This window comes from Spinacia oleracea, chromosome 3 (assembly GCF_020520425.1).
Source record: "Spinacia oleracea cultivar Varoflay chromosome 3, BTI_SOV_V1, whole genome shotgun sequence".
Classification (NCBI taxonomy): domain Eukaryota; kingdom Viridiplantae; phylum Streptophyta; class Magnoliopsida; order Caryophyllales; family Amaranthaceae; genus Spinacia; species Spinacia oleracea.
Window position 1 is genome coordinate 122,087,277 of NC_079489.1, and position 24,481 is coordinate 122,111,757.

The 24,481-nt window shown below is 40.5% G+C and overlaps 2 protein-coding genes across 2 annotated transcripts; both read right to left on the bottom strand.

Moving 5' to 3' along the window:
• Window positions 1–5,923: 5,923 nt before the first annotated feature.
• Window positions 5,924–13,546, bottom strand: LOC110786262 (serine/arginine-rich splicing factor SR30-like). The gene is made up of 9 exons (XM_021990795.2): window positions 13,535–13,546; window positions 7,790–7,868; window positions 7,589–7,691; window positions 7,462–7,510; window positions 7,247–7,310; window positions 6,605–6,648; window positions 6,455–6,511; window positions 6,274–6,374; window positions 5,924–6,191 (listed from the first exon to the last, which is right to left on the bottom strand). Exons 1-9 carry the CDS (start codon window positions 13,544–13,546, stop codon window positions 6,062–6,064), a joined length of 639 nt encoding a protein of 212 aa, XP_021846487.1. The 3' UTR covers window positions 5,924–6,061.
• Window positions 13,547–13,698: 152 nt separating this feature from the next.
• On the bottom strand, window positions 13,699–23,257 carry LOC130470036 (protein MAINTENANCE OF MERISTEMS-like). The gene is made up of 3 exons (XM_056839594.1): window positions 22,697–23,257; window positions 22,532–22,613; window positions 13,699–13,754 (listed from the first exon to the last, which is right to left on the bottom strand). The coding sequence occupies exons 1-3, from the start codon at window positions 23,204–23,206 to the stop codon at window positions 13,699–13,701; spliced, it is 648 nt and encodes a 215-aa protein (XP_056695572.1). The 5' UTR covers window positions 23,207–23,257.
• Between the last annotated feature and the right edge of the window lie 1,224 nt (window positions 23,258–24,481).

Sequence of the window (24,481 nt, forward strand, 5' to 3'; positions counted from 1 at the left end):
ACCTCCTGTGCTGTTGGTCAGTCCGCCGAGGAGATTACGTCGAACCACCACCGACCCGCGAAGCGGTAGCGGCGGTCGGGTGGTGGGGTGGTTGTGAAATCCCGGAAAAAAGTGGATTGTTCTAAGGGGGAAATTACTCCAACCCGGGTTCTTTCGGCGGATGAGGCGAATTTGGTTAAGGCTTTTGCAATAAATCAGACTTGGTGCGAAACTAATCTAGAGGAATTCATGGTAATTCTTAAACATCAGGGATGGGTAAGCTTATTTTGTGATTATTCAAAAACCTCCATATTTCCGGATGCTATGAATGAATTTCGCGCGAATTTTAAATATGTGGATGGTGTTTGTTCTAGTTCTGTGAATGGAACTTCGTTTGAGTTTAATGCTGCTTATATTGCGAAGTTATTGGATGTTCCTAATGAGGGATTTGATTTGTATGTGAAAGGAGCAACTTCTCAAATTAAGATTGGTGTGATGACTAATGAACAACTTGTGCAAGCAATAGGTGGAGATCTTAAAATTTTCTCTTTAACTAACCAAAGCTTGTTCCCCACCCCTCTTCAAAAACTCCTGTTCAACCTTGTTCGTAGAGGTATTGTTCCTCGCACTCAAAAGCGAACCTTGGCCAACCTCTATGATGCTTCATTAATGTACTGCCTTGAACACAAAATACCAATCAACTTTCCTGCCTTAATAATTAAGCACTTGTCCCACTGTGTTCCTTCAGATTATAAAGTTGGTTATGCTTCGTTGTTGACTTTGGTGTTTCGGAGTTTCTCTGTGGATTTGCGTGACTATGGAGAGTTGACGGTCACTAGTCAACAAATTGTGCAAAGTGATCTATTGAGAAGAATGAATCTAGAGGTAGCTAATGGGAGATTATGTTGGGCCATGGCTACAGTGAAGGACTCAAAGTAAGGGGGAAAAAGAAGTTGTTCCTAAGGTGGTTCCTAAGAAAGTAGAAAAGGCTCCTAAGGTGGTTCCTAAGGTGTCAAAGGGTGTTCCTCGTGGTAAACGTAGGAGCATAAGGGTAGCTACTAGAGTTCCTAAGGCCATTGTTCCTCCGGTGTTTGTTGATATATCTTGTGACACTGAGGATGATGATGAGAACGTAGAAGTATTAGAGGACACTGTTGAATTTGAAAAGGAGGATAAGGAACTTTCTATGATTGAAAAAATATCCACCCTTTTTCCTACACCAAAGGTGGATAACCCTGTTCCTCAACCAAGGTACATCCCTGTTCCTCCCACTCCTACTGTTCCTTCTACCTTTACTGGCTTTGGTGGGTTTGCTGCTTTTGGTTCTTCGAGTTCCTTAGGATCTCATGATCCCAATAAGGAGGAACTCAAGGAACAAGTTATCAAGTTGAGAAAGGATATGGATAGAATGATACTGCTTCAAGAGTCCACAAATGCTAAGATACTACAACTCCAGGAACAAGTTAAAGCATTACTGTCTGGAGTTCAACCGATGGATTCAAGTCCTTCCCATGCTTGAGGATCTCATTGCCAAATTCTAACCTTGTTCCATCCCATCTTCCCAGATCCCAAATTTTGTGTGTGTGTGTGTGTGTGCGCTACATTACGCTTTATGTTTATTTTGGAACTTTTTCTTTATTTTTTTTGGTTTGTACTCCTCTACTGGGATACAATTATATCTTTTTATTTTTAGTGGAACTCATAAATGAACGTATCTCTAAAATCATGACTAGTTATTTATTATGTTTTCTATTCAAATCTAGTACGTTGGAACTTAACTTTGAGGCTAACTTAGTTTGCCAACTGTTGATCGGAGGGCGCTCTAATCGGTATATATTAGTATTGTGTATTTCTAGTTTTTGTTAATGCCAACAGGGGGAAATGAATGCAAACTTAACTTAAATTGATCACTTGAGTCCGTCTCACTACTCTCTTCTCGATGTAAGTTTTTTAAAATTTTGTTTTCCGTTTTAATTTAATTTCGTTTATTAAAATTAATTTCAATTTTCATTAACTTCATTTAGGAAGTTTAGATTAATTTTTATAAAAATACTTTATTTAATTTATTGCTTTATATTTTAGGCTAATTGATTATTGTTACATTTAGTGAAAGTTTGCTTTTGTTGTCATCACCAAAAAGGGGGAATATTGTTGACCCTAAAGTTTTGATGATGACAAAGCAAACTCCTGACAATTGGTTAAGTTATGTTGCATAATAGGTTCCGAGATCCTTAGAGGGATAATGCTAAGTTAAGGAGATCCTGAGTTGGAAAAAATAAGCAACGTGGAATATAAGAAAGTAATTGATCCATGTCAGACACTACATTGAAGAAATAATCATTAAGCAAGTTTACAAAGGCGAGATCCTTAGGCAAGTTCCTAAGGCGAGATCCTCATATATTATGTGGATCCTCGATGTTCCAGAGAAGGAACAAATTGGGAAGTCTTCGAGTGAAGCTTCTAAAGGTGCAACATAAAGACTACAACATATGAGTTTATGTTTTAGGATTTATGTAAGTATTTAATAAAGTTGAAACGTAATTTGGAATGAAAGGGACATAGTATTTTGGTACGTTTTAAATGAAATATATTAAATGTAATTATAAAAGAGTTTTAACTTGGAAAATCTTTTTAATAAATAAAATGAATTTAATTAATAAATGTAAACATAGGATTCTGATTTTATTCTCCTTGTTTCTCAAGTAAAATATTTTCCATGTTCCTTAAAGCTCTCCCACGTATTTCCGTTTAAACGTGCATTGAGTGTTTTGATTTGGTCTCCCTTGTTTCTCTCCAACTATGCCCATGTTACTGAGCAGTAACTGTTAGTGGGTAGTTGAGGAGAACATGGGTACCCAACCCTAGGTAAAACTCTCATATAAAAGGAGAAGAGTTTTTGCTTTTCAAAACACACAACTGATCTTTGCAAAATATATCTTAAGAGCTTAAACGTTTTAAAAGAGAATCAGTTTTCAAAAGAGTGTCCCTTGAGTTCCTTATTACTTTAAGCTTTATTACGTACTAGAGTTTTATATCAAATTGTATTTTGGGTTTAAGGGTTGAGTGATCCTTAATTTACTTAGAGTTAAGTCAAAGAGAAAAAGAGCGACTTAATTAGAGTTAAGTCAAAGAGAAAAGGAGCGACTTAGAGTTAAGTCAGAGAGAGAAAGAGGAGCACAATAATCAAAGGGGATTGCTGTGGGGAACTCGTGTTCGAGAGGAAATCGGGTTAAAGAGTGTATTTGTAATAGAGTTATTGCATTAATACAAAAGAGTAGTGAGGTTATTCTTGATTAGGGTCAAGAAGGTTCCTCCGTTTTATATCTTTCTTCGCTCATTGTTCTCAGTCTCTTTGTTGTTTAAATTCCGCAAGAAACTTACCCAATTTCCCAAGAAACAATTCACCCCCCCTCTTGTCAAGTGTACCTACTGAACTATCAATAATTAATTAATACTGAACCGCATTTATTAGATTTAGCATTGAATGCATACTTGGACCAAGGGCATTATTTCCTTCAGTCTCCCACTTGTCCTTAGGGACAAGTGTGCATTGCCTAATTCCTTTGTCGCTTGATGCTTGCTCATGAACATAAGGTAAGAGTAGTCATCTTTATTATGTCCAGAGGTATTTCTCAGTTTCAGAGTTCAACTGATCAAATAAACAGATAATCGTAGCCTATGATTCATCTGAGGACGGCCATGCATTTTTCAGTTTCTAGTTCTCCGAGTGGCCTTGTACAACTTTAGGCATCTCATCCCGATTTATGGGAGGACAATACCAATCTTGTGATCTTGAGGTTAGACTTCGTTTGATAGGTGATTACCTGAGCGTTGCCGTTATAGTCTCCTTTTACGGTGCGACGGTTGACAACGTCAAAGTAACCAGTTCTCAAACAAGTAATCTCAAATCACTCAGGTATTGAGGGTTAGTGTCTAATAATGTAATGAAATTTACTTATGACATATTTTCATCTCTTACAATAAAGTATCATAGGTCTGCCCGATACTAATCTTCTCAAAGTAAGTATCTATGCAAATGATTGCGACATTTCCATGTCCACATAGTTCAAGAAACAGAACTACTAGTCATCTTGCATTCTAGTCGTGTTTAGTGTTTTCTATGCGTCCACCTTTATAGAAAACTTCCGACCAGGGTCCATCTTCAACTTTTGACATTCAAGTTCACTTGATAGACATCTCTTAGTCACAGGACTGGTCCTGACAGTCTATCTTGAATATATTGTCAAATTGAAAGGACTCATCATTTAATACTAAACCAGGATTAAATGGAGTATGAAAATACATTTCATATATGATAAATGTTCAACCCCAATGTTTTACAACCATGGGCCTCTAACCTATCTTTAAAACAATTAATGGAATTCAAAGCTATGCTTGATTTCCAGTGCCACAATGTGAGTGTTGCTTCTCACTTGTTGCATAGGTTTAGTTATCATGCTTTGCCAATCTTAATATCCTTTTCATCGAATGTTCTTCGAGATAGGATGATAAGATCTTTTGAGTATGTTTATTTTGTGATCTAGTCTTTCTTTCAACAATAGTGGTTCTACGCATTTTGCAATGAAGAACCATCAAGTCAGCAGACATGCGATCTACCCAAGTTCAGTGAAGAACTCTTTAACATAAACAACCCTGTTTTATTGCTTCTTAGGCAATAAGTACTTTTACTTCAACTGTATAGGTTGCTAGTGATGCTTTTTTTGGATTTTCTTATCCAAGAAGTTGACGGATATATGGAAGACTTTCCAGCTATATCTTAGTGTTAGGTTATGACAAATATAAAACATAGATTTCATGCGGAAAAACCATAAAGCCAAGAATCCAAATTAATTGCCACATAGTCAATTAGCATAATTTAGGATACATACATGTATGGCATATACAAATGAACTACCTTCATGTCTTTAATAACCCCTCTTTTCTCACCAATTACACTACAAAATAAGTTAGAAATCAAAAAGTAACTTGGCACCTCCCTGTCTTTTCTACTTATTGACAGAAGAAATGCAACCATTGTTAACATTAACAGGTCAACACTTTAACTACCAGACTCCAAACTACCCAACTGCAAATAAAATCATCTAACAAGAATGCTTTGAAGATGGACGAAGATAATCCGAGAAGGGGAAAGACAAGAGGAAGCAAACTGATTCCATGCAGCAGAAGTCAAGTGATAAAATAGAGAACAAAAAAAAGGCAATAAAAATGGTAGATCATTCTTCTATGGTCTTAATAACCAATCTACATACTCTTCCATATTCCACTCCAGAAGCACCAATTATGCAGTTGCTTGAAGAAAAATGTGAACAGGGAAATTTCCAAATAAAGTCAGACAAAATGTGAGCATAAATAGACAAAATGAAGAAGGAAGCCTCGGAAGTGGTTTCAAAAAATAGGAACAATCTAACAAGAATTGCTAAATAATGGTTTTCTGACTTCTCCCTTCCTCTAAGGCTTCGTAAAAAGATCCACATATTCTCGACGATCCACTGTTGCAGCACCCAAGACCAAAAAATACGACCAACACTAGGTGCATACGGTTTTAATGCTGCTCCAGTCTAGTTTATTCCATTTTCTGTAAGTCTATAACTGGCTGTCTGTAACTGGATGTCTGGTATTATACCCTCTTAACATCTTTCACACAGAAACAAGTAAGAAGGCCTACTGTATTCCCGTCAATAGGCTGTTGTACTTCCGAAAGTAATAGAACGATCTTACTCCGTATATCAGGAAAAAATAAATTACATTACATGTTTAACCAAGGTCAAATCAGGGGGAATTAGTGTAAAACGACTGGTATGTCTGGCTCATCACTAAAAGCTAAATCATACAACATATGTATCCTTCAACCAAGGTTAAATCAGGGATACTTCTTAAATACAAAATAATGCTGCCACATGAATCTGGATTGCCAATAGAAGCTAGACATATACAACCTAGCTTCGTTGAAGAACTATAACCAGATGTTGGTATAAGCTAAGCAGTTTACTGAAATGAACCAGATATATGACGCAATATTATGCAATCTTGTTAACCATATATGATTAGTCATTATACTTCCTTAAGGTGATTGATGAGTACGAGTAACAGGAGCAACAACATACCTAGAGCGAGAACGAGAGGGAGATCTCGAGCGGGACTTCGAAGGAGATCTAGAATAAGAACGGCGTGAATTTCTTCGCGGAGATATACTGCATCAAAGGAGACCTTTCAGCATAGTTTCATTATCATAAAACCTTAGCACAAAATCCATCTTAAAACAAATAACAGCACCTGTGGCTGCGGCTGCGGCTTCGACTATAACTACAACCACGGTTGTAGCTTCTGCTTCTCGACCTATCATCTAGACTCAGACTCCTCGAGTCCTCCCTCACCTGGAGATGTAAAATAAATGTGAATAACTATAAGAAAACAGTAATACCCAGTTTGATAATCAACTCTTTTTGAGACGTACTCGGATATAAGCGCGAGAGAATGCATTACGAAATTCAGAATCATCCAACTTCCTGAACTGCATAAAAGGCAACGCCTGATTATTCTATTAGAAAAAAAGAACACTAAAATTACCACTAAACAAATAACAGAACAAAACATCTTACAGCACATTCATATCATTATAATTTGCATATTCAACAACTGCAGCCGTGCCTGTAAAAAGAACGCTTTATCGGGTCAAAAGGCAACTTTACAACTAGAAGTATGCAGTGAACAAAACATCGCAACTTTTAAGGATGACCCTAAAGGCCTGCACCACATATTAGACTAAACAATAATCCGAATGATTACACAATGTGAGAACCAACATAAGTTCAAAAAGATAAGAACTTTCATATTTTCTGGTCCAAATTTCAAGACTTAGCCTTGAATTCAATTTAATGCGGATAGTTAGCTCATCTTCTAATATGCATGGTCGTCGGCATCTGTCACATGCTAGCTTGCATAAAGGACTATGAGCTTTTTAGGGCGGGTAGAGATATGGATATACCCAGTAAAGGCAGTAATCATTGTGGAACTTAAGTACCATGATGCATTCCAGATAATACTAGGAAATCCTCAAAACCAAAAGGGGTAAAAATATTAACACAAGTAAAATGCTAGAGAGTTTTTAAGCCGATTAAACTTTAGGACCAGATATCACATTTGCTACCTAGAGTTACAGAACGATATGATAAAATTAATCAGTGCCACTAATACAAGAAACACTAGGAAAGCAGCAACTCAAGGATCATCAAAAGCACCAACTAACCACCATAACGACGATCCTTGAATACATCTGAGAAACAAACTTCACCGGCTCGTCGCATGTGATCCTGATATTGATACATATACAAAGCAGAACAACATGAATAATAGATAGAAGACATATAATGGGAATAGGAACATCGAACTCGTGCGAGACACAAAATGCACAGCACAATGATCCCCAAATCTCCTCTAGATTAAAAAACTGTTATCACTGACCTTCAGGTCTTGCCCAGAAGCAGATGATGGCAGTCCAGTGACCATAACTGCAGAAACAACAATACAAGAATTTCATATAGCAGTGAAATTACCAAAAATATGCCAATAGAGAAGCAAGACTACCCCTCTGTAGTCAGTGTTCTTAGGTGCTCCACCTCTATAGCTACTAGCACTGTAACTGCTCTGATGGTCTGATGATGATGATCCTCGTCCACCATGAGCGAATTCCACTTGAAAGTATATAACACCAATGTAAATGATGCAAGAGTTATCAGACAAAAAAAGAAGCACATGTAGACAGGCAGCAGAAACAGGGTTCCAAGAATACCTACCCGCAAACGATGTCCATCAAAATCATAACCATTTCGACCTTGCACAGCATCTTCAACATCTCGTTCATCTTCAAACTGTAAAAGATGGTTAAGAATAAACAATAAAAATCCGACAAATTACAGAAATAACACAATATTAAACATGTCCGATAAATAACACAAGTTGGGCCAATGAACAAACCCTAAAAACGAATTGAACAAACCCTAAAAAAGAAATGAACAAACCCTAAAAACGAAATGAACAAACGAATTGACCATAAAAACGTTTTGAACAAACGAATTAAACAAACCCTAAAAGTGAATTGAACAAACGCACAGAACCCTAAAACCGAATTGAACAAACCCTAATTCTTAAAACAAAAAACAGATAAACGAATTGAACAAACCTAGAAGGGGGGACAAGGAGGATTACTAGCCACGGCGAGGAGGTTGACGGAGAAAAGGACGCAAGAAACTTTCTTTCTTGGAACCACCGGCGCGAGCAAACTAAATTCTTTCTTGGACCCACCAGTCGAGCAAGCTAACAGATAGCGCCTGGAGAGGAGGCGAGAAAAGAGCCAGCGACGACTGACGAGGAGGCCAGAACCACCGACGAGGAAGCTAGATTGACGACGCAGGGAAGCTTTATGAGCGATGCAGAGAAAGGTTTTTTTTCGAGGGGACGACGCAGGGAAAGCTTAAGGGAAGAAGAAGGAGTTGAGCGCGGGGAGCGAAATTCATGAGATGATTAATTTGTTCGAATTAGTTATTCCATCAATATTGCAGCGAATAAACTTTTTATCAGAGTTATTGTAGGGGGCTTTAAAATGTACGCTGCAATAAAAATGGGCTATTGCAGGGGGCTTTTATTCTATACGCTGCAAAAAACTCTTTTGCAGGGGGCAATTTATTTGTACGCTGCAACAACCCTTTAAAGGGATTGACCCGCGTTGACCAACTGGTTGTTGAAGCGTATTAATACATGTACGCTGCAACAAGGGGGCTGCAACAGGGGTTTTTTCTACTAGTGGGACCTAGTGAGCAAAAAATATCGTAACACATAAGCTAACTTAGTATCAATAAGGTGTAAATTGACAAATAATTAAATAAGCTAAAATAATTCGTGACATATAAGCTAACTTAGTAACAATATCGTGACACAACATCTAAATGTAAATCAAAGTGCTTGATGTCAAGTTCTTTTACAACTTCTCGACCTTATTCAAGCATTGAGATGTAAGAAACAACGTATCTCGACCTTATTCAATTTAAGAAAATAAATTAACGGACGTAAACGAACTTCATCCGAGTCTGTTTAATGAGATTAAATCTATGTTCAAGCTAGGCTTGTAGGTTATACTTACCAATATGTCCAATATTTCATGTTCAAGCTCATTTATTTAACAAGTTTCAATATATGTTCAAGCCCATCTCATTAATTAAATAAATGAACATAAACGAGCTTGTTCACGAGCTTGTAACATGAACGGGCATGTCTACGTTAAGATCATGCTCAAACTAATTTATTTAACGAGCCTCAATTTGTGTTCTATCTCGTCTCATAAACGAAAGTAAACGAGCTTCATCGAAGTCTTCTTTTAACTAGCTTCAATATTTTGTTCAACCTAAGCTCATCCAAGTATTATTTAACAAAATTCAATTGGTGGTCATACTCGTCTAATTAATTAGATAAGAGGACGTAAAAGAGCTTCGTCTGAGTCAAGGCAATAAGGACCATGATGTGTTCAAGCTAGACTCATTCAGTATATGATGGGTCTTAATTATCCATTGAATTTAAATAATACAAAATATTGGTATTAGATACAAGTTGCATGTTAGACGCAATATATTTAAATTGGTCTTCCTTAATCTTCTAAGCATTGAATGAGGACATTGAGATGTGGAAAACAACTCATCTTCCTTGGCTATATAAACACAAGGGGTTGGCTTAAAGAGTTAGACCAATATCCTTCTCTTATATCTTGGTTTGTATTCAATACTCCCATATTTCTTCTTCTACTCAACAACCCAGTTTTTTTTTCCTTTCTATTCATCACAACACCATGAATATCTTCTTAACCATGAAAGATTTTGTATACAAATATCACCCACCATATCAGAAAAAAAAATTATGTTTAACAAAAACACGACCGTAGTTTCTATGTCTAAATTGCCTTCAACTTCTAGGATCCAACACCGATCCTTGAAGCGTCTTTTCGATTTGCTTTTTCGGTAACTTCTCAATTCATTTTTAGCATACTGTATATTGTGCATGTATCATGCATGTACGTAATTGTTAATTGTAACTATTAGTATATTTTTATTCATTATTGTGGCACTTCATTTACATTGGTTTGGATATTTCATTGTGTAGAAATTATAAGTCCATGGAGAGTGGGAATTGATCTATCTATTAGTACCCCAATAATAAATTATGGTCGGTTTTCTTTGTTATGATTTTCTTGAAATTAATTAATTTTTGTTTGTTATAAGGGTATGAATGTTATTGTGTTTGGAAATATAGATATTTATTCTCATTCTTACCCTTTATTATAATTTGTGGAGAGGGGGAAATCGATTTATCTATTATTGTCTTCGGAAGTATTTACTAACAACTCTTATCCTTCTCAGAGAATGACGATGCTCGTTGCGATACGAGGATTCATCTTTTGCACGTTGGTTCTCGGGAGCTAGGACTTAACCTACTGGTCATGGCTGAAAAATATTTGTAACATACTTCGATTGTTGGCCGGACAGGGTTGGAAAGAGTTTGTAACTGCAAAGTGGATGGAAGGCAAATGAGATCAATTGATTACTCTGAAAAGCAAGAAGCTCCAAACGTTTGACTCCATGAGACCTTGTTGAGTGTCAATCTCTTCTTCCTTGGCAGTTTAACTCAAAGTCATTTTCAAAGGGGTTGTTGAATGCTAGAAAATCCTAAAAAGCAGATATTGACCGTCAAACTTCGATCCAAGCTGTTAGGTTACGAACAATCCAATTGACTTGCGGAAAAACAATAATTGCCAGAATCCATGTTAAATTCACATAATCAATTAGCATAGTTGAGTATACACACAATTAAAGTTGCGTGCCTTCCCTAGCTTCTCCCGAACCGAACAAGAACAAGTTTAGGACTCCGTTGTTTAACTCAACGTCGTCCCTCCGTAGTAAGTCCATGACACGTTCGTATCCGCCTTAGATTCAGCCAACTAGGATTCAATATTAAGGTATAAATAATTCGGGATATCACTTTAATGTGACAGGAAAAGTATAAATATTCGTGTGTATTCTATGGCCATAGAACGTATATTTATAGGAAATAGGAAAACCCTAGGTGGCCAAACCCTAGCTTAGAACTAGGCAGTTTTAGGAACAATCCCAAAACCCTAATTTACTAAGGCAACCGGCCTTGTGGAAGCTTGTGGCCCAACTTTACTTGCCGTGCAAGTAAGCTTGGCGCCCAAGCTTGCACACGGCCCAACAGCATGCGCGCACACGCCGAGCGTTGGGCACGCGCGTTGGCGCTGCAGTGCTGGGCCTTATGCCTTGCATTGTGGCGTTGGCGCTGGGTCTTGTGCTCGGCGTTGTGCTGCTGCTCGCGGGATGGCTCGTCGAGTGATGTGTTGGCGCTTCCGCGTCGGCCTGTCGTTTGTCTTACTTCCGATTTGTTTTTTGATTCAGGAATTATTTCCGACTCGAACAATATTTCCGATTCCTAACATTTTTTCATTTCCGACAATATTTCTATTTCCGATTCGAACCATATTTTCGTTTCCGGTTATATCTTCGACTCTGGTAATATTTATATTTTTGATGTGAACCATATTTCAATTTCCAGTTATATCTTCATTTTCGGTAACATTTATAACTTCGATAATTTTTCCGATACGAACCATATTTCCGCTTCCGGCAGTATATTCGTTTCAGACAAATATTCTCATTTTTCCTTTTGATGATTTGTCTAGCTCCCACTGAAACCAACATTCATCATTTCCGAATATCCATTTAGAGTATTTACAAAATATAATATTCACCTAAATATTTGATCCGTTCACGCACTATTTGTGTGATCCTACAGGTTCAGTCAAGAGTAAGTTGTGGCTTTAATATTATTAATTCCACTTAAACTGAAGCGGCCTCTAGCTAGGCATTCAGATCACTTGATCTCACTGAATAATTAACTTTTTTAATTAATACTGAACAGCTTTTATTAGATTTCGCGTTAAATGTATACCTGGACCAAAGAAAAGCGTGCTAACTAATTAGACCAATTGTAGGCCTATTTGTAGTTGTTATTTTCCTTGTACGCTTTGCTTTCAAAACCTCGCCCTATGTGAAATCTGAGATGTGATGAAGTTTGACCAATTGTAAGCCTATTTGCAGCTGTTATTTTTCTGTTATTTTTCTTCTACGCTTTGCTTACGAAGCTTCGCCCTATGTGAAATCAGTAACATATATCTTTAATACATTATCATAGCCAACAAATTAGATTCAGCAAAAGTAGGAATTAGTATGTGTTGTGATTTTTTGTTTAATTAATAAAGTGTATGAACTATTTGTAATCATATCGAGACTTAGTGTAACTCCTACTATTTTCCATGATATTTTTTTTTGGGTTTGAACTACTTGATAGAGATAGAAATCTCTTAGGATTTTGCCTTAGGATATTTGATGTATATTAGACTTCTAGTCATATTAATGTACCTAATTCTATTAGGACTCATATTGTAATCCATATCTCATTGTTTCTCAATGTAACTCTTAATGTCCCTTTATTATGTGGCCCTCTAATCTTTTGTTAGTCTCACGTCTACACTAATGCATGTATCTGTAAAATATAAAGAAATTATGAAAGCATAATAATCACCAACTTACATTAAATGTTTGTATATACTACTTAAATACTTATTAGATATGATCTCATGTTTCCCTCAAAAAATAAAAAAGATATAATCTCATGTGGTAAAAAAGAATTTCAATTGGTTGGTACATTTTTTAGTTATCAAGTCCTTGTTGCCTTTCTCGTCAAACCCTATTATCTTCATCACCAGTCATTTGTTAATTTGATATTTGATCCCATTTTTTCTCAATGTAACGCTTAATGTCCCTTTATTCTGTGGTCCTCTAGTCTTTTGTTAGTCTCAAGTCTACACTAAATTTCCAAGGTAGATGCATGTATCCATAAATTTTAAAAAATAAAATAAAAGCGCAAATCACCTACTTATTTGCCTCTCCTCCAGGTAGCATCAAGGACATTTATCAATCGGATTGTAATATATAAGTGTAATGGTCTTAAGGCCGAGAAACTCAAACTCTCGAGATCAAACTTTATATTTGGTTAACTATTTGTATTTTATTAAGTACCTCTGAAAACCAAAAAAAAAGTCTAAATAATTTTACAAAGTACTACTCCGTATTCAATAATGTTCACTCTTTTAATTACCCACAAAATGCAATAATTAAAAGCCCATACATTGTTTAATTACCCTTCCAATTTTATTCTCCACTAAAAAATAAAAGGCCATGTACGTATGGGGGGAATAAAAGAGAGATCCTAACAAGATATATATGCAATTAAAAAACGGAGGGAGTACGTATAGGCGGATAAAAGAGAAATATTGTGATTTTATATTTAATGGTGCAAAGCCTAGAAGTACTTTGTTTGAGTACGTGACTAAAGTAGGCTCTTGTATCTTAGAAAGCTTGCAAAAGTACATAGAGTTTAAGGAAAGACAACACGTACGTGATAACTAACCCCTTACCTTTGATCCCATTTCTGAGAGTGATAAGAACCCTATTGAGGATGAGCCTATGAATCTAAGGAAGGATGGAGAAGATCAAATCATGAACCATTTGAGATTTCCTTAGTAGTATTGTCCAGTAATTCTGAAATTGAATATATGGACGAAGATGAAGTCAGTTCTAGTCAAGTAAGTGAGGAGTCAATGACTCCATATTTTGACGAAAACTTTGAAGATGATTCTGAAGGAGAACAGAAAGTCCCAGGTGATAAAGATTTCCACCTGTAGACACCTACTTTTGTCCCCGTTCCCGCAAGGAAAAGGTTCGATGATGAAAGCATAAAAACTCCACTTGACAACGCATCTCCTATAAAATAAACGAATCTCGATTCCCCATTTCATTTTACCCGAAACCTGCTATTTATGGAAACCTGCTAAAAATAGTAACTGCCGTAAAAGGTAGCTTCTAAAAGTGGCAAATCATAAAAGATAGAAACCTGTCAGAATTAGGTGTTGCACTCCAACATAAATCCTAAATGAGATAGAAAACCGCGAGAATCCTATTCCTAATAGGATTCGGAAATAAGAGTTACGTATTAATTAAAATCCTAACGAACCTAGAGTTCGTAACGGGCCCAGACGTATTCCGTCACAAAATTGATACGCGCTAAAAGACTCGAATTAATCTCAAACTCTACGGATTTTAGGAATCCGAATCTGACTAAACAAAACTGCCCAGACCCTATTTTCAACGCCTGGCTCTGGGCGCCGAAATCTTCGGCGCCCAGGCCTGGGCGCTGAAAGTACCTGGGTACGTCTCTTTTCCTAAATCTTTGCGGATTAGAACTCTGCAATTCTATCTTTCCACGAACTCTTCCCTATAAATAGGCCCCTAGTTTCGACGTGAAACAACACACAACAACACATAATATATTCTGAGTATTGACTCTAAACCCTTTAGCCTAAGCCTATCGCTGCGAAACTGTTCACGCGTTCTGTCGCAATCGATCCATAAATCGAACAGAACGTATCCTGTCCCATAATCGAGATTCGTTAAATAAAAAGGAGATATAGCAAAGTCAAAGTGGTTAGTTTTCTGAGAACCGTGACGCACCTCTCAAGGGTGCATCGTAATGTGTCCCTTTTCGATGATTTAACTGCTTTCCTCGCCCTTATTATGAACTGTTAAACTAACCTAATATGATTGTTCTATCACGTCTAATAAATATAATATTTTTGGGAAATCAGATTATCATGCTAGGTCCCTTAATGCTATTTAAATCAGATAATCACGATCGAATTAATATTATATGCTGCATATTGCTAAAATCAATTCAGATTAGTTTAATAGTTAACGCATATCCCTTCAATTATTTATGCTGAGCTAGTAAGGATATCCTGCCTCTGGAGTTATCGACGAGCGAATTACTCCTCTCGGTAGTTACAGTCCCCCGAACCCTCAATCTCTACCTTGCGGGTGTATATTGAGAGATCCCCACACCAGGGATCACAAGGGAACCTAAGGCCGTCGTGGTCAAACATAATTGCACTCCCTTTATGTCACGATAACCGGGTTTTGTCAGTTTTTCTCATTGTTGTTAAAAACTGAATGGCGACTCCTATATTACTAGTCAATTGGGTGTATACTCATAGGAAATCCAATTACACTTGATTGAATAAAAAGAATCGTCACACCCACAAGGGACAAGGTCACGCATTAGCCTCGCGCTTTTTCGACCCCCTCACAGTGGCGACTCCACTAGGGATAGTGAAGGAAATACTCGTGCTTGTAGGTAATCAAAGTAGCCGAAGGGTGAAACGATCCTACCCCGCGTTTATTTCCCCATCAAGTTGGGACGACCTGAAAATCAGCATATTAATGTGAACGGGCAGAACATCATAACGAATCTCGGCTCCCTCGGGAGTTGGGACTAAGGATACCTTTTTTCGCCAACAGGGGGGTGCATACGCCGCGCATGTTTAATTTCCCACTCGGTACTTGTGCAGGTAGTACACCTATCCCGAACCCAATCGCTCGCTCATTAGGCCCCTCTCGCCTGCATGCCCCCTTGGCTTGCACTTGCGGGTTGGCCTCTTGAGCGAAATTCGTTTGTTGAAGACACTACCTCGACCGGGGCATGTGTTGGATCTACGATAGAAGCGGTACCAAGCCAGGCGCAAATACTACCCATAGAAGCCTATCATAAACTACGTGGCATATTTAATTTTCAAATCCATGTTTGTAATGTAGTTATGTGTAGCGAAATATGTGATTGTGTGTGACAAACTATCCTAGAAAACCAATGACCTTAAGAATTGCCCAAACATTCATAGACTAATTTGCTAAAGAGTTATATCGAAACACGTGTTCCGCAAACCCGAATGATCGCCACAAAATAAGCGACGCTCGGGATGGCCTGTAACGAATCCCACAAACGCTGTTACGCGTAAAGGACGTTATTAGGCAAGCACGCAAATCGAAGTCGCATAAACAGAAAACAGAAAACGAGAACCAGCCAGGGACGCATTTTCAACGCCCCTGGCTGGGCGCCAAAATTTCTCACGCCCACTGCTGGGCGCTGAAGTTGCTGCTTGGCTTTCTGGTCAGGCGCAGCAGCCTCGGTGCCCAAGCAAAAAAGAAAATACGTAGCAAAAAATATCCATAAAAAAGGAATTGCTACGAGGGCGTAAGAAAAGCACTTGATTTCAAAAGCGACTCGAGAAAAATTAATAACTCCTTGCGTCGTTGTTAGGCCTCCTACGACGGCAATGCTCGACACCAAAAGTCGACCATGCAAATAATCATGAATGTCACACGGGCAGAGATTTTCAAAAACATAAAGAGTTCAAAGTTCACACATAACAGTCCAAATATACTAGTCCGACTTAAGGGTAGTCATAGAATGCCTAAAAAAACCGACTCACGAAACAAACTAATGTGTCTCCTACTCCACAACAATAATGCAGGGCCCCTGAGTACTTGCCCGTGATAGCCATCAAGAAACACGATGGAAGAAGCATATCCCGAACATCTCTACCTAGAGGTCGCACGAACCCAAGAGATGCATGCTCTGGGACACGACCCTTTACGTTCTCAAAGGCTACTCGCCCCAAAGAACCATGCTATGCCAAAAACGCTCCCCAACTCACATGCTTTCGGGCTATTGTTTGGGTTAGAAAAGAAAAGAGCGAAGAGAGAAACAGAAATTATGGCACTAGCTCTCCAAGATGAAGTGTTTGATCCTACTAAGTTGATCGCTCCATCACCCTCAAAAGATGACCAAATCCAACGAGGGTGGCGCAAGACTTTCAAATGGACTAATGCTCGTGGGATAAAGTTCAAGATATCTGCGGGAGAGTGTCCGATGTACGAAGAATTAGAGTCTGAATCCCAGTCTGACTCCGAGTCCGAACCTAGCAAAATTGTAACCCCTCCCAAAAATAGTTTAGATCCGGAAATCTCTACTCCGGGAGATCTTTTTGATGTAATGCTTCATGACTTTAATAAGATAAACAAAACTTTTGAGTTTGTGCCGCTTAAAAATCAGAGTAATAATGCAGAATGTCTCGCCACTAATGAGCACGAAAAAGAGCCAGAAGAGGAATATACCGAACTAATAAAAGCTGTAAATGAACAAGAACTCAAAACTCCTATAATTGAAGACACAGAATCGGTAAATACTGGAACAGAAGAAAATCCTAAAATTATTAAAATTGGCCTCACCTTAACTCCCACTGAAAAGGCCGATCTAATCTCCACTTTGCGGGAATTCGAGGGTGTCTTTGCTTGGTCGTACAAAGACATGCCGGGAATAGATCGAGAAATCGCTGAGCATAAAATTCCGCTAGATCCCAAAATGACGCCAGTAAAACAAAAGCTACAGCGGCTCAAACCAGAGATAGCCTTGAAAATAAAAGAAGAAGTCACTAAACAATTAGACGCCGGCTCCAACTACCCAGAATGGGTGGCCAATATTGTCCCCGTAGCTAAAAAAGATGGACGAGTGCGAATGTGCGTAGACTTTCGAGACCTCAATAAAGCCAGTCCTAAAGACGACTTCCCTCTACCTCACATTGACATACTAGTAGACAACACCGCAGAACACGCGCTCCTCTCCTTTATGGACGGGTACGCCGGATATAACCAAATACTCATGGAAGAAGAAGACATGGAAAAAACAACTTTCATTACCCCTTGGGGAACATATTGTTACACTGTAATGCCCTTTGGTTTGAAAAACGCGGGGGCCACCTATCAAAGAACAGCCACCACGTTACTCTATGACATGATACATAAAGAAATCGAGGTCTACGTGGACGATATGATCGTCAAATCTAAAGACCGGCGCGGTCACCTCCCGGCACTTAAAAAGTTCTTCACCCGAATCTTGAAATATAACATGAGACTAAAAAAATGTGTGTTCGGGGTAACCTCGGAAAATTGCTAGGATATGTTGTTAGTACGCGAGGAATCGAGATTGACCCATCTAAGATCAAAGCCATTACCGAAATGCCCCCGCCAAAAACTGAAAAACAGATAAGGGGCTTCCTAGGAAAGCTGCAATACATTAGTAGGTTCATTTCCAAGCTTACTATGACTTGTGAGCCAATATTCAAAAAATTAAGAAAAGAAGAAAAGGCCGAATGGGATGAACAATGCCAAACTGCCTTCGATAAAATCAAAGAATACCTAAGCAAGCCACCCGTCCTCTCCCCACCTTTGCCTGGAATCCCTTTACGCCTATACCTAACCGTCACGGATACTGCAGCAGGAGCTATGCTCTCACAATGTGTACATGGATCCGAGCGAGCCATTTACTACTTGAGCAAGAAGTTCATACAGTACGAGACGAGATACACAGAACTTGAGAAAACCTGTCTCGCCCTCGTCTGGGCATCCAAAAAACTCAGGCATTACCTATTGGCCCACACTGTTCATATAGTGTCATAACTAGATCCCTTAAAATACGTGTTCGAAAGGCCCGCCCTGAGTGGTCGCCTGTCCAGGTGGCTAGTGATGCTCTCAGAATTCGACCTAAAATTCATGCCGGAAAAAACAATCAAAGGAAGAGCGGTAGCCGAATTCCTGGCCGAACATGCCACGAATGAGGAAACCCCGGAAGCTTACCTCCTCCCCGACGAGGAACTTCTGATGATACAAGACGACTATTGGACACTATACTTCGATGGCTCGTCTAACCAAAAAGGATGCGGCGTCGGAGTCCTCCTAGTCAGTCCCGAAGGAGCCCATATACCAATTTCCGTCAAACTTGACTTCGAGGCCACAAACAATGCCGCCGAATACGAGGCCTGCATAGTTGGGCTAGAGGCCGCAGTTAGCCTCGGAGTCAAATACCTACAAGCCTTCGGGGATTCTTCCCTAATAATCAACCATATATCCAAAAGATGGAAGGTCCGAAGCACTAGTCTCTCAAAATATCAAGCTCACTTGGACCAAATAGTCGAGCAATTTGAAAAAATCGAGTATACGTACTTGCCAAGAGACGACAACCAATTCGCGGATGCACTAGCGAAGCTAGCTTCAATGCTCAACATCCCGAATGAATGGGACGGAATGACCCTTCGGGTCGAGCGAAGGAAAGAGCCGGCTTATTGTTGTGCCATAGACTCCGAACCTGAAAACACTGAGGAAGAACCATGGTACACGGACATCCTTCGTTACAAAACAAGTGAGGAATTCCCCCCAAACACTTCCCCGCGAGCACAAAAGGCCCTGCGCCTCCTCGCTTCACAATATAGCATAATTCTGGGAGAACTGTACAAATACACGCCGAATAAAATCAAGTTACTTTGTGTCCATCAAAACCAAGCCCAAAGACTAATGGAAGAATACCATAACGGCGTGTGCGGACCCCATATGAACGGAAAAATGCTATCCCGAAAAATATCCCGCTCAGGGTACTATTGGACCACTATGGAAACCGATTGTCATCACTTTATAAAAACTTGCCCAAAATGCCAAATCTTCAGTAACCTTAACCATTTACCTCCCTCAGAACTATACACCTTCACTTCTCCATGGCCCTTTTCCACCTGGGGTATAGATATAATCGGCAAGGTAACACCAACATGCGTAGGGGGACACGAGTACGTTTTAGTTGCAATTGATTACTTCACTAAATGGGTAGAGGCAGTCTCCTATGCAAAGTTAACAACCAAACATGTCGCCCGGTTCCTAGAAAAGAACATATTCTGTCGATACGGGGTTCCACATGAAATCATAAGTGACCAAGGTTCCCACTTCAGGGCCGAAGTCCAAGACCTGCTCAAAAAATATCATGTCAAACACCTTAAATCCTCTCCCTACATGCCGCAAATGAACGGCGCGGTAGAGGCGGCCAACAAAAATATTAAAGTCATAATCGAAAAAATGGCCGAAAATTATAAGGATTGTCCCAACAAATTACACTTCGCATTATGGGGCTATCGAACCTCAATCCGCACCTCCATTGGAGTAACACCCTACTCCTTGGTATACGGAATGGAAGCAGTCCAACCGGTCGAGTTGGAGATTCCCTCCCTCCGGATCGTCCTAGAAAGCAAGCTACCCGAAGCTGATTGGGTTCAAGCTAGGTACGACGAACTCGTCCTTTTAGACGAACGGAGGTTGAGAGCTCTACATCACGTGCAAGTGTATCAAAAGCGCATCGCAAGGCAATTCAACAAAAGAGTCAAACCTCGAAACATCAAAGAAGGCGATTTTGTATTAAAAGAAGTCCGCGCACCTACTACGGACCCTCGAGGAAAATTCCGGCCTAACTGGACAGGACCATATTTGGTAAAGACCATCCTACCTGGCGGAGCAGTCCAACTAGCCAACATAGATGGAGCGGAATTCGCTAACCTCACGAACTTAGACCAATTGAAAAAGTACTATATTTAATAAAATTCAGTCCGGAGTTAAGGCATCTAATAAAATACATTAAAACTCATAAGCAAACATTCTGCGCATTACTCTAAACAAACGGCAAAAAACTCGATAAAGTAGAAAAAGCGAAGGACAAAACTTAAACGCCCAGGACTGGGCGCTGTTATTTCTAACGCCCAGGCCTGGGCGCCGATATTTCCTTCGCCCTAAATCGGGCGTTGTTCTCTCTTGCCACCTACCCTCCCGCTTCTACAAAGTGTTCGTACTCCTTTTTCTAACCCTCAAAAGAACCACGAACACTTGGGGGGGAAGCAGACGAGTAATGAACACCCTTTCAAAAAAGTTTTTTTCCAAAAAGCTAGAACTACGCGCTACCTGATTCTGACAAGATACGTAGGCAATCCTTCTCAAGGATTCGGTCCAATAAAAAATTATAAAATAATAAAGTCATGCAACGCATCAAGAAGAAAAGATATCGCAAAGGGCACTCTACCCTAACCCATGCACGGGCAAGACCAAATAAAATGAAAAAGCCACAAGAGTTTCCAGGAAAAAGCCCAACAAAGGAGTATGACACGAGTCGGCAAAAAACAAAAATAGTGAACATGCATATGTAATACCCCAAGTAGTCGGTTAGTCTAAAAATATATGTGCACTCTTATATGAACTCATTATTTTTACGAAAGTCTTTTCCTTTTAAAAATTCGTCGTTGGTTTAGGAAGCTAATATTGCTATAATATGTTAAAACAAAGCCCACGGAAGGCTCAAAACATTCTTGCACCAAAAATCGCAAAAAACATATATATACATGCGGAACACAAGAATGAATATGTATAAAACAGGAGGTAAGCCTAAGACTCGTCATCGGCTCCATGTCTCCAAGCCTCGCCGGTCCATCCACTCCACTCCCCGTGGTATGAGGGACCCCAGCCAGAGTCACCCCAAAAATGAGGTTGCGACTGCAACTCGGGGCTAGGCTCTCGGGCCACCGACACGGAACGCCGCCTACGCTCCGGCTCGGACCTCTCCCCGGAAGAACTCACCCCCGCGTCAGAACGGTGATGCCGTAGGGGCGAGTGCTGTGCTCTCTCTCTCTCTCGCGACGACCGTGTCCCCCGCCCGAGGGACCCGCGTCGTCGGCCCCAGCACGCCCAGTAGCCGTCTGCAAAAAGGGACAAAAAAAAGAGAGTGAATAACCGAAAGCCAAACCAAAGGTACAGATCAAAAGAAAAAAAGAGAGGGCACATTACCCGAGTAGAGTGGGGGTTCCTGCAAGAAAGTGCAGACCGAGCTCGAACCAACGCGGACTTCAACCGGTTGATCACCCCCACCATCGCATTGGCCGTACGGGCCGGAACCTAAAACAAGAATGTCAGTAAAAGAAGAAAGAAAAAAAATATAAAGAAGAGTACACAAATGAAAGGTGCATACCGCCTCTACTCCCTCAGGGAGCGGAGCATGGAAAACCTGGTCTTCCGGGAAAGTCTCCACAATCTCGGATCCACTCTCTCCGATATACGAGATCCGAGCATCGGGAAGCACCCATCCCCCCAACAAAGGGTCAGGACCCTCCTGCACAAAACACAGTAGGCATAAACACATGGGCACGAACATGAAAACACTAAAATCAATACAAAGAGAGGAGGCAACTTACAGCGCCAGCCTCCGGGAGACGAAGAGAATCCTGGATAAACTGGTAATAGCTAGCTCCCTCTATCACCAACTCTGTGGCCGGCACACCAGTCCTCGAGTGGACCCTCCACGACTCGCCTATCGAGCGAGTAGACAGCATGGTCGCAGGCGGAGGGCTGGGCACCGAAAAAACCCCGACCGTCTGCATACATACCCGCTCTCCCAGGTACCAGACAGGGTCTCGGCGGCCAACGAACAAGACCCGCATCTGGCTCAGGGCATAACTCTCCCTGACCGAAGCATGGGTACCCCTAAAAGAGAGCCATGGGGTCCAAACCACCTGTTTTCGTACAAAACGCAGTCAGATCTCGCACATGAAAAGAATGACGAAATACGAGATAGAGGATAAGATTCTGTACATGCTCAGGGTTCCCGTCCCGAATAAGATCCCCCACGGTATCGGGCGGCGGACGCACTGTCAGCTTCTTCTTCCAACCCCAACGGCGACCGGCAGGAAACTCCAAAGGCCTATGCCCCTTTCGGGGAGCCAGCCAGGGTAAGTGCTCAAAGGCCCACAGCTGCAAAAGAAAAGGATAATAAAACGTTAAAAAAAAGAGGCCGGGTAAAAGCGAGAAAAACAAAAGAAAGTCTAGGCGCATACCTCGATCAAACGCGGCACTCCCGCTAATGTAATCACAAAGTGACGTATACTCGGGTCCGAGACGCGCACCGACAAACTCATCTGGCCGACAAGCGTCGCATAGCCCAAATCGCCCCAGCGATAGTCACCCAGTGTAGACACGTCCTCCACCATGCCTATCCACCTCGGGTCAAAGGTGTCAGTCGGACCCGATAGAAAAGTGGAAGTAATAAAATGGAGGTAGAACAGCCGAGCCTGTCTCGAAGGCGACTCCTCTACCCCGTGCTCCAAAGCCCACATCAGGTCAGCGAAAGGTATCCCACGGGGCTGGTACGAAGGTAACCTACTACCCATCCACGAGCCCAGGAGCCTGGTACCCTCAGCAACAGTCGGCGATGGGCCGTCCGACCTCAGACGAACGGGGTTCCCTGTAAAGGTCAAACCCGTCAAAGCTGTGTAGTCCTCAGGAATGATCGTCATCTCGCCCCAAGGAAAATGGAAGGTATTGGTGGTATCCCACCACCACCTCATGAACGACCGCAGAAAGGACAGGGAGATGTTGAGCCGCAGTATCTCCCAAAAGTTCTCAACCACCGGAAACAGTGAGCTCGCCCTCACCAAGGCCTGGGCGTCCGAGCTCAGATAGCTAAAAACAGTCTCACTCGTCGCGGCCCCATAGCCGCGAACCGTAGTCTCTCTCCTCGCGTGAAGGCGGGAAGTCACATGGTGCTCTAGGTCGTAGTGCAGATCACGACCATCGTAAAGCTCAGGGCCCACCCATAGGGGACCCGGGCCAGTCGACTGACGCGTCATGCCACGCACCTCGTGGCCACCAGGGGGGGTAACGACTCGTCAGACATGCTGATCAACAATACAACAAGGCATTATACCTTTGACAAAATCGGCACTCATACCGATCCCTAAAAAGAGTGCATTTCACTCATGAAATGGAGTCATACAATTTTTGTTCCCTAAAAAACATGATACTAAGTTCATACTTAGCAAAATTCCCTAAGTAAAAATTAACTCCAGCAAAATCAAAATTCTCCCATAATTTGTCATTCATGAATTATGAGGAACGCAAGCAATATACCAAGAACACCTACATTATAAGAAAATACTAGATTCGTAGGTATACTTGGGGGCTAGCATGAAAATGCCCAAATTCCACAAAAATCAACATACTTGCAAAAATTAACATGCACAAACTAATTAACATGTTATGTGGAACATTTCCAACTATCTAATTGGAGAAAAGGGGCACGAAATCAAAAACCCCCAAATCAATTTCATGCACGAAAATACTTGACAAAAATACTGAAATTGACAAAAAAAGCTCAAAATTATTGAAAATTACTTACATTGGGAAGATTGGGAAGTAATTTGGAGTAGAATTCGTGAAGGAAAGTGAAGAAAACGAGCAAAAATCAGTAGAGAGAAGTGAAGAAGTTTGAGCGAAAATGGTGGAAATGGGAAAGGAAGGAGACGGTCCGCGAATTTAAAGACCAGTCCCCCTTTCGCATTTTCAACGCCCAGCTCTGGGCGTTAGAAATTCTCGCGCCCAGGCCTGGGCGCTGAAAATGCTTCCCAGACAGCGAATATTCGCTGTCGGGCACGCGTACTCCCCTATTTTGTCTAAAGATATCCGTTATCTTATTTCTATCCCAAAAAAGAAAAAACGGTATTTTGAAAAAAAATAATAATAATAAAAAATAAAAAATAATAAAATAAAATATCGTTAAACAAAAATATACACAATGTGGACCCACTTATAGGACACATCTAATCAGGAAATATTACGACCCA

Bases quoted from the DNA above. Each gene is read 5' to 3' on its own strand.
- LOC130470036 (XM_056839594.1), bottom strand. From the start codon at position 23,206: ATGAGGTGGTGGTGGGATACCACCAATACCTTCCATTTTCCTTGGGGC. The intron at 22,614-22,696 runs GTATGCGCCTAG...TTTCTTTTGCAG, and splicing joins GAGTGCCGCGTTTGATCGAG to CTGTGGGCCTTTGAGCACTT. The intron at 13,755-22,531 runs GTTGGAAGAAGA...GTTCTCCTTCAG, and splicing joins TCCTGCCGGTCGCCGTTGGG to AATCATCTTCAAAGTTTTCG.
- LOC110786262 (XM_021990795.2), bottom strand. The intron at 7,511-7,588 runs AGGGGTAGTCTT...TGTTGTTTCTGC, and splicing joins CCTAAGAACACTGACTACAG to AGTTATGGTCACTGGACTGC. The intron at 6,375-6,454 runs GTACGTCTCAAA...TTACATCTCCAG, and splicing joins TCTCTCGCGCTTATATCCGA to GTGAGGGAGGACTCGAGGAG.